At 38.8% G+C, this 10,591-nt stretch overlaps 1 protein-coding gene across 3 annotated transcripts in view; it reads right to left on the bottom strand.

Moving 5' to 3' along the window:
- Positions 1-32: 32 nt before the first annotated feature.
- Positions 33-10,591, bottom strand: part of Dhit (Double hit) — a 44,232-nt gene continuing 33,673 nt past the window's right edge. For all 3 annotated transcript variants that reach the window (XM_065486718.1, XM_065486716.1, XM_065486717.1), the window contains exons 3-6: positions 6,528-6,614; positions 5,835-5,896; positions 5,267-5,433; positions 33-4,329 (exon numbers count right to left, since the gene is read on the bottom strand). In XM_065486718.1, coding sequence (XP_065342790.1) covers positions 4,057-4,329; positions 5,267-5,433; positions 5,835-5,896; positions 6,528-6,614 — 589 coding nt within the window. In that variant the 3' untranslated portion in view covers positions 33-4,056. The remainder of the gene's footprint in view (positions 4,330-5,266; positions 5,434-5,834; positions 5,897-6,527; positions 6,615-10,591) is intronic.

Below are 10,591 nucleotides of genomic sequence, written 5' to 3'. Positions count from 1 at the left end.
AAAGTTTAAGAGCCGAAACTGAAACATGAGGATTTTCTGGATTTTATATAATATTTTATTCTCATACATACACATCATTCCATTTTCTTTATTCCTTAATTATGGTTCTATTTTTGTTACTTATATATATTTGATCGATATACTTGTATATGCTCCAACATAACAGCTCAATTAATAATTATTTATACCTTAAGTAAAATGTCACAATCATGTTATTTGTAACCTGTAGTGTCGTTTAGCGCGCAAGTGGATTTTCCAAATTTTATTTCATTATTCTCTGAGTTTGTGTGTAGAATCATCATATAGACTTTAACAGCAATAAATTCATTGAACAACTGAATGGCTATGTATTAGAATCCACACACCAACCTCTGTGAATTTACACAATGTCTGCCTGCATAGTAATTAAGTAATGAATTCTTTTTTCGCGCTTAGTACACCAATAACAAAGTTCACTTAACAATGCAACAGAGTTTATTTTCTTGTGTCAGGCGAATTCACAGAATAAACGTTTGTTCGACCCTATAATTTACCTCAAAAAAGTAGTATTTTTCCTTACAAAAGACACACTTTTACTTAAGAGAGACAGAAATGGGAATCGGTTTTGTCCGTCGTACTAAAAGTGTGCTTGTAAACTATCTTTATTTGCCCACGTAAAATTTTTCATATATATATTTTATTGTTAATTTTGTGCTGCGCGTATTTTTTTGTTCTCAACTATCTCGTGTTTTTTATTTTCTGTTTTTCCACAACAACACCGTCTGTAAGTGTGCATATTTGCATATTTATACGTAGGAATGCTAACAATCAATACAGAATATTATATCTTACACATTATCGCCTAGTTAGTGAGGGGTTTCGCGCATTCCACTCGCATGCAATCTCAACAAACGTGTCGCCTAAACGAGAACTCATTACGCAATTGCATGTATATCGATCTCAATTCAAGTGTAACTTTTTTGTTTTATTGTTATTGGAGTTGATTCGTGGTTGGTACACAGTGTGAGTGATTGCCTTGGGAAGAAAATTCATCGTTTCAACAGCTACGAAGATGAATCGTGAGTTTTCTTGCGCTTATACAAAATTAAGCAGCTTTTCAACAGCGATAATTGGATCTCCTTATAACAATTTTATTCGTTTTCTATTTTAAAGTAGCAGGTAGATTTGAACCGTTCAAAGATTAAATTTGCAGCTATTCGGTCGATTAATCATTTTGTCTAATTTACAGTTTTTGCGATTGGTACAAATGCGTTCGATCAAAATTAAACCAGTTTTTTCACAGTGGATTGTTCGATTCTGCACTGCAAAAATCAACAACAACCAATTTTCTCGCGTGTGTATTCATAAATATTAATCATTTGTTTCGTGTGTGGTCCATTTCGGTATTGATATCGGTTAAAATTGAACGACATGATGATATTTTAGGGGTTGAAGAAATAAGGAACGGCTATGCCGGATCCAACCTGCCTTCCACTGCAAAAGCGCGTGAGAAACTCTGAGGGGGTGGGGAATTTCGCACGTGCTTTTAAATCTGGCAGATTGGATGCTCCGGCACCGTTCTCATCGTTCGTGGCAATAAAAGTTCCATCAACCCTATGAAGAAAATCGTCTTTATGTCAACAAACACATACGTATCATTTTGCAGCGCACACACTCACTCGATTTTCATGATTAGCTACATAGTAAAATCTTTAAACACGTCGATTTTTATACACAACTCGCGGATTTACAAAATAGACGACCAGTAAAATAAACAGTCAACCGCGGTGTTCAACAATCAGCGCGCGTAATGGTAACATTTTGGTTTCGCACCGCCCTAACCCGATGAAACCTGCGTGCACGACATGTGTCAACCTTAATTTCTCCCAGTGGGTTAGGTATTTAATTGTATTGTTTTTTCACCCCTGCGATCACACATTTAGTTTTTAGATCATCACATTGAGTCAATCAGCAAAATCATCCACCCAGAGAGGAAAAGATAAAAGAGAGAGAGAGAGAGTGTGTGTGTGTGTGGTGTTTTGTGTGTTGAACATGCTCACTCATTTAAATCAACACGAAACACCGAATTTACATAAGTAAGAGCTAGTTTGCAATCACATGTGTGTCACTGTTGAAACAAACTTCTTTCCAAACACCACACAATAATGATTTTAATTTTACCAGCTTCATATGTTTTGTATAGATCGTAAAATTATGTGTGATCATTCATCTGCTTGAGACAGGAAACAGAAAGTAGCGAAATCACGCGTGAGTATGTGATATCATCAAAGCAAACGTGTTGTGAATCTGCAGCGAAAATTTTAGTTGAGCTCGCTTAACTTAACTAAATAAAATTAACCCGTGATTTTAGAAAATGTTTTCGGTAGTGAAGATGAAGCATTTCTTGCGTTTGCAATGTATACTTTTCGTTGACTCCGCTCGCGAATTGTTGCAAACAACTAAATTAGGCAATCGACATTGAAACATTAATTGAGACTAATCTTTTGTGCGTTTGAGACCTCTTAATTGCTAAAAAGTGATATCACTCGCGAAGGTTTACGAATAACAAATAGGCCCTGGAGGATCGCGAGAAAAATTAGGACCGCAGCGCAGTGTGATTTCTGTTTTTTGTTATATTTCCGCCGGGAATTTGGCACTCTCCAATTGCGGCTCTAATGAGACGGTCTGGGTCTAACAAGAGAATTCGACTATAGGCCAATATCATGTCTGATATCACTTTTTAGATTTCCAATTCCACAATACTTCTTAACATGGTTTGTATAATTTAGAGATAAAATTAGGTGATTTTGTAGAACTCGTTGCTTGGGATATATCTCATCGTTAAGTCAAAATCAATTACTGCCTAAGGTGTAACCTTTCATTTAGCCACCTGCGGTTTGTTAAAATTACTTATGCCGAGACGTGTGTGTAAACGTTTCCTCAAATGCTTTCAACAATTTGTCTTGAATGAGAGTGGCGTCTTGGGTTTTTTCATGTTTGTGTTCACTCTCGCTCGCTGCAGTTGGCAATTATTAATTTATTTACTTCCAGTATTATTATTAGAACGCTCGCTGCGAATCGAAATGAATTTAATGGCTACATAAATACCTTTTTTGCTGTTTTTGTCATACACATCATTATAAATGCTTACGTCGTGTGTGGCGAGAGACTAGTGGCATTATCCGTAATAATAAGGACCAGAGTTTTGTTACGTTCTCATATTTTTCTCATACAGCAGTAGAACAGCAAACACATTCAAGAATGAATCGGTTTCTGAGTTAACTGGATCGAGGAGAATTAATTTCGAGCGTGTATTTACGCCGCTTCTTTAGTAGTTTGACAAGAGATATCAATTGCGTGGTGGTATTATATTGTAAGTACTTGCACAACATCGAACTGCGTGACATTATTCCACGCACGCGTCTGCTGCTGCATTTTCACTACACACTCAGTTTTTTGTTTTATTTGGATTATAGACACTATTTTAATTAAAGCTTTAACAAAGTCATTGGTGTAGTTCGCAATGACTCCCTTCTTCATGCTTTTTGCGGTTTTTGTTTTGTTTGTTAACGTCTATCATCTCATTTCTCAGTTGCTTTGGCTTGCGTCGTGCGACCCCTGCTTCAAAGTTTCTATACAACATGCATAATATACTTGTAATATTCGCGCGCAGGTGTGCGAACCGGAAGCAGTTGGTTTGACCTCAACACAAATCGTCGTCGGGTCGAGAGTAAAGCTGAGTTTAGGGGCTACGACGAGAAATATAAAATTCCAATCAAACCAGCTGGCACTTCCGGCGCGACCAACACCGAAATCCCGCTGCAGGACGCTTCGTTCTCCGTTTATTCCATTTTTTGTTCACGCTCTTTATTGGTCTCGCTAATTGTCAACGGGCGTCAAGACTAGAAGATTAATTAAGTTGATGGTGGTGGGGGTGGTGTGCACAGAGGGTGTGTCGTTCGCGGCACTTTGGCTGAACGCAAGTGTCCGTGTCTCTGTCGAACATGCGAATCCATAAACGTTTTGTTACGGGGGATCATCATCCACTGTGACTGAAGCCGCGGCGGAAGGGGCGCATTACGCGAAGCTCTCCTTCCGCGAGCTGCTGCCCGCCGGGGGCGGCGAGTTGGACGAGCCTGCGCCCCCCGCACCTCCTGGTCCACTGCACGTTATTGTTGAGTTGTTGTTGAGCTGAGCTAATCTTTTGAATATGTGCGAATTAACAAATCGTGGGTACGAGTCTCTATGCATGAGCGTGTAGATCTGAAGCTGGGCCTCGTCGAACGTGTGCGGCGTCGGGTCCACCATGTTCTTGTTCACTATTTCTCTCACTCTAGAATCTAAGCTAACCTGTGGACCGAAAGACAAATTTAGTTATCAAGCCAAACAGACAAAATCATCCATCACGTTAAAAATCATTTCAACCCCGTTTAAAATTTTAACCCTCAGGACAATTCCGGTAATGTTTTGCAGAAAAAATAAAATGTCAGCCCCGAAAGCCTTATCAGCAGAATTTAAGAAAACAATTGACTGTGTGCGCAATCAAAAGAAGGAGAAATTGAAAAATTCCATGACTTAAGCCACTCGCACACTTACGAGGAAACTCTTAGGATTTGACATTTTTGGTTTTTGGCAAACTTATAGCCTGATGTCTGATGTGAACCAAAGAACATTCTGGTTCAACGATATGTTTTTTAATTTGAAGAAAAATGGCCTTAATGTGTAAAACTTATTTAACATTACAGTTTTTGTACAATTTAGCTGATACACTTCTCAATGGGTCATGTAAGATGTTTAGTGCAGCTGGTAAAATTAGAGTGTCAACTATTTTCTTGAGCTTCCAACCGTCAGATCAGAACCATTAAATGAATTCAAACTTTGCAATTTCGATCATATTTTAAATTTTCTAAAACTGCCAAGAGTGTCTAATCCGTAAAACCGTATATTTAAATCATTTTTAATATAAATCTTTTCCTAGTTGGACCTTTTATCAATTTAAGCCAAAAATATGATGCTTAAAAACTTGGCTAAATTGTCAAAACCATATGATTTATACCAAAATATATTAAAAAATCGCCTACTTTTTTCCGAAAACCAACGTCTAAAATTACAGCCTTAGAAGTCAGCAACTGCGACCAGTCAAAGAGCACTTTAGTTTTAAATTGCATTGCAGTTATTTTCCATCTTAAGAAATTAAATAGGCATTATTTTTTACTAAAATATTGTGTAAATTCCTTTTTTAATTTCAAGCTAAAATTATCATAGCAAAAATGTACAGATAAGTTACCTCTTTTGGAGAGAGTATTGAGATGTAATCTTCGTAAATAAATCTTGCCTTTTCTTCAACAACTTCAGGATTGGATTCCTTCTTCAGTTCCTCACAGGCCAGCCAGAATAAAATATTTTCTTCACTGTATTCACACTTCAAAAAGTCACGGAACACCTTGCGACCAGCTGAAACGAAAATTCGGCGTTAGCTTTGGATCAAAATTATCGAATTGCCACGCTTGTTTTCCAGTTTATTTTTCGCGTGTTTAGCAGGCAGGCAAGACGGAAGCTCTGCTCTCGGGACCCGCTCGAACGCACGAATATTTCATCACGCTACATGTGCATTAACAATCCACACCCCGAAAGGAACACATTTCATGCGGCACACGCGCCACGCCTTTATATACCGTATACGCACAGCACAGGTTGGCGAATTCGGCGGAAAAATAGTATCGCGAGATCTAGAATAGCATTCGAGCAAAATTACACGATTCGACCTTGCTGATTGAATATTCAATGCGATTTAAATTACAAACACGCGGCTGGTGGCTGGCCAAAGAGATATTTCTGGATATTGATTTTCGTACCTGCACTTTTCATAAGCTTGTCGAAAGAATGGCCCCAGCTTCTGATATCCTCAAGGGTAGGCCTGCAACAGAAATTTCTTGCTTGAGGGCACGCTTGAGAGGCTGGCTGCTAATTGTGAACCTTTTCACAGTATTTTCTCAGGCAGAATTCGTACTAATTGGCGTTTGTGACAAGATTAACAAAAAATTAAAACCCGCTGGTACACTTTAAAAATTACTTCTACTTGGATCTCTATTAAAAGAAATGATGAAGTTATTTTCTCAATTTGAAAGGTTGCAAAATGTGTTGGGTTTTAAGTGAGTCTGGGAAATTCCAAGTTTGAAATTTAAATTCTCAGAATGTGTCTTCTGCAGTTACATAATTAATATTATATTTTAAACCACATAATTAATTAATTAAGACAACACATCTCTGGTTGTATTGTAGGAAATAAATAACTGTTGCAGTAAAAAATAGGAATAAAATGGCAGAAATCAACAAGATTCCTTCTAGTTTTTTTAAATATTCTAAAAAAAGATAAAATGCTGTGTCATTTAAGGAAATTATAGTTTTAATCAATGCTCATCATCATCATCATTATTTAGAATTCTTATTGGTTGTTGAAAAATTTCTGCTGTTTGGTGATAGTTAAGAGAAACCTTCAAAAATGGACATTGATTTGGCGCCAGAAGGAATAAAGTGCAAATACTTACGGAGGTTCTCCATCACAGGTTAGCGAGTCCAAATAGTTGGCCTCTTTATTTTTTGTGTTGAGCTCATCGCTGGACTTGACAGCCAGACTGCAACAAAAAAGGGGAAATCAGCCAAATGCGTTGGAAGCGGAGACAAAACATCCGGCAAATCAGGTCACTGCTACATTCCAATCACTCTCTCGCTCTCGCACACAATCGACACGACCGTAAAAACGGTCCGATTGAGGGAAGCAGCCAAGTCGTAAATCGGACGCGGCGCTAGCTGCGTTAAAATTGCATCACTCGCGGGACTAAGTGCGGTGGCATGCGCTTTTAACAGCAAAATGTCATTGGGCACGAGCCTTTAAGGACGGCGCCACGCAACATTTTCGCGAAATAATGTTGCAAACACTCGGCGAGTTGTTGAAATATCGGCGAGCTAATTTTACAACTCGCCACCAAGAGAGATCTCCAGAGCGTGCTACTGATCATGCTGGCCAGGCCAACAACACGTCCCACACCACTTGTTATGTGCTCCGCCAAGTCGCTTTTCACTTGAGTCAAAATAACACGAAATTTCACGTGTTTACAACGGAGTAGTTTTAGCTTGGAATGTTTATTATGGTTTTTGTTGGGTAATCCTATTTTTCCAGTTTCTTGCCTTTTGATCTTTTTTGGTCAGTCCAAGACTTTTTCTTGTCATATTCTTCTTTTTAAAAAGGATCAAAAATTTATATTTAGCCTTATGTTAACATTCTGGTGGAGTTAAATTAAAATGTCTACATAAAATCATTTTCCTATAACATTTATTCAGCACATCCCGTGGACCATGAGCTCACCAGGTCCAAATAACATTGCGGAGCGGATAAAAAAGGGGCCCGAGTGGCTGCAGAGGAGCTTTTGGACCCAATGTGGCCATCTTTTCGCCTCCCCGCACCGAATCATTTTTATTGGAATGTCAGACATTTCTCCCTAGAGCCCGCTGGAAAGGTGCGAAAACCAGCTAGTGGCGCCTCCTACCAGCCTGTTGAGCTATTTGAGCATTTAGAGTCACTTAATTAACCACCTTTTGCAATCCCTGACATTGGGCAGCCAGAAATACACCGCCAAAAATGCTCAAATATATGTATCTCATTGCTTTGAATTTGCAATGCTAAACAACGGGCTAATAATTTCGACTTAATGCAAATTTCTTGAAAGTAAACTGACCAAAATGATAATAAATGAACATTTTCCGGAAAAGCGAATGATTATTATTAGAAGAGAGGAAGGTTCGCTTGCACAAAAGAAGATTGACTTGCTCGCTGGCTGAGACTAACAACACTCGCTCGGCCCGATTGAATCACACACGGGTAATAAAAACATTTTACAACTGAGCAAGATGCATTGAGGCATTCGGAAGGAAGATGAGATTTTTTGCCAAATTCGCGCAGCCGACGGAGCGGGATGTAGGATTATTATCGGCTTGTTGTTGTGATAAAAGCCTGTGTGTGTGCCTCGCACTGGCTGGCGGAAAAGAGTCTTATTGTTGGTGGTGTCTGTGACCCAGATTGGCAAGAACAAGGCGGAATGAGCTGGCAATTTGCTTGTCACTTTCTGCCGAAAGGCAATAAAACCAACAATTTCCTCTTCGCTTTCTGCGAGCGCGCGAGCAAAGAAGCGCTCCTCGCTGTCTGCCGCTCGTCATCCTTGAAATGGATTTCTTCACCGGCACAGCCAGCACAGAGAAATAAACCGCCGCTTGTTTGCAATTACTCGACACGTGCTCATTTATTAGTTGTAAACCTTGAACGTGTGTTTTCACAGCCTGACTTTTGCACAAGTATGCAACCGGCCGAGCAAACAAACCGAGCCGGCTGCATACCTACATTTTTAACGGCTCTCTCTCTCTCTCTCTCTCTCTCTCTCTCTCTCTCTCTCTCGCTCACTCACTCCTGCCAGAGAATCGATTCAGCTGTTTTTCGTTATGCAGCTGTGCAGTCTTGCAAATCAAAAAGCCACCCCGGGTGAACATTGAATCGGTGCAAAAATTCACTGCCTTGTTGACTGACCTAAATTCTTGAAGCACTTGCTTTTTGGGATTAATCTCCCCATAAAATCGCTTGTGGTTAATAGCTCTTTCTGTTTATCACTCGAATCGGCGTTTTTATCGCTTTTTCCCGACAGCCAGTTTTCTGACTGAACAAAAGTGCACAGTAGACCGCAGATAAATCACAAGTGGGTAAATACTTGGAAACATAAATACCAAATTAAATCAAGTTAAAGAAGATAAGCGTTTCATGAAGTGCAAGTCCTCTTATCCTAACAGAGCTTTATAGAGGAATAAGAGAAAACAAAATTTTTAGTTATAAAGCTTATTGATACTGTGGTGATATCATGGTCAAAAAGAACCAAAGGTTTTTAGGATGAAAAAATACTTTTATAATTGATAACTAATCCCCAATTTCAATTATTTGATTTACTCCTACCCCTTTGTTAGTTACAGAAAAAATAAAAGCTATAAATTAGCGAGAAAAACTTTGATACAATTCCACTAGCAACAGGTTTTTAACGTTTCATAGAAATTTAAATCAAAATAAGGCTTTCATTAGATAAGAATTTTAAGATGAAACCTGCTTATCTATTTATCCCTAAAAATACATACAACCCCGGAAGAGATTTTACTTCAATATCTTAAGCGTTTCACGAAGTTCAAAATCATTATGTAGGCAACAAATATCTAGAAACCAAATAAAAATGCCAGAATACTATCCAGAAATTATTAAGAGCTCTTAAAATATGCACAACAAAGCAACTGGCTGGATGACCGAGCAGCACTCGAGCATAATTGAAAATTTATCTGGTGCATGGCAGAGAGTCACGGAATGAATGAAATTCAGAGAAATAGTTGTATTCAGCGCGGTGCACTCTAATCCACGAGCGAACGTGCAGGGCAGAAAATGAAAGGCGCGCGGCATGACCCAATTAAATTGCATGCAGCATACGATTCCCGGCAGCATTCAGCGCAGAGACACAATTCCATTTGATTGCAATCAAGCTGTCAACCAAGCCGACGACAAGCAACCAACCCGCGCGCACCATATATGTGCGGCAGCGGTGCACGTGTTTGCGCCCGGCGTGAGCGATGACGCATTTTCAAAGCGAAATAAATATTCTCTGCGTAAACAAGCTGGAAAGTGTGTGTGTGTGTGTGTGTGTGTATCAAGTTGCCATTGAGTGTCGCTGCAAATTAAGCGTCGCATTAAATTAATTAGCTCCTCCCCACTCTTTGGCGCAATAATTCCGCGTATTTATACAATTATATTCAGATGTTTGTGAGCAGGAGAGTTGTTGAATGGAATGAATACGTGCTAACTCGTTCTCTCTCAATCAAAAGTTTTGCATTGACGGCAGTTGTTTGTTGGAGGTAATTAAGCACGATATACTAATATTTTTCAACTGATGTTGTGTCAGTTTCTACGCGTTTCTACAAAAACAGCCTTCCGAATTATTCCATCTCTGCGGTAAATTTAACTTCCTTTCCCGATAACAAGTTTTTTGTTAAAAATTCGACGTGATTGAAACTTTAAAAAAATAGGCGATATATTATCATGAATGTGCTCATAATCTCGTTCCTGATGGTCGAATTAAACATATTCTGAAAGCTCTCGACTTGGCCGTTCCAACGGTGTGTAGATATTGCAGATCAAACCAATACAGAACCCGTCAGGTGTCGGTAAAGTAACCACACATGTGAATTTAATGATATTGATCGTTTAAGGGGAACCCTGACGCCAGGATTCGATATCTAACCTGTTCTAGTGGCCTTGTCTGACCTCAGAAGTGGCACCAAGCATTGTGCCGAGGGAAAAAATTATTCCGATCGTGAAATTTTTATTTTATTACAATTAACCTGAACCCATTTTTAAACCTTTGACCCTCTGTATCTCAAAAACCTTGTGGAAACACCCTAATTAATTTATCATCAGTATATTAATGATATTTATTGGCTTCGCTTTTGACACTCAGTTAAAAATCAAACATAATAAAAAAATAAAAGTAGTTGACTCAGAAAAAAAATAATTTATAAATTTAATACTTTGTAT

The sequence above is a fragment of the Cloeon dipterum genome, chromosome 3 (assembly GCF_949628265.1).
Source record: "Cloeon dipterum chromosome 3, ieCloDipt1.1, whole genome shotgun sequence".
Lineage (NCBI taxonomy): Eukaryota > Metazoa > Arthropoda > Insecta > Ephemeroptera > Baetidae > Cloeon > Cloeon dipterum.
The sequence above is the reverse complement of the archived record's forward strand: the minus strand, read 5'-3'. Positions and strand labels throughout refer to the sequence as shown.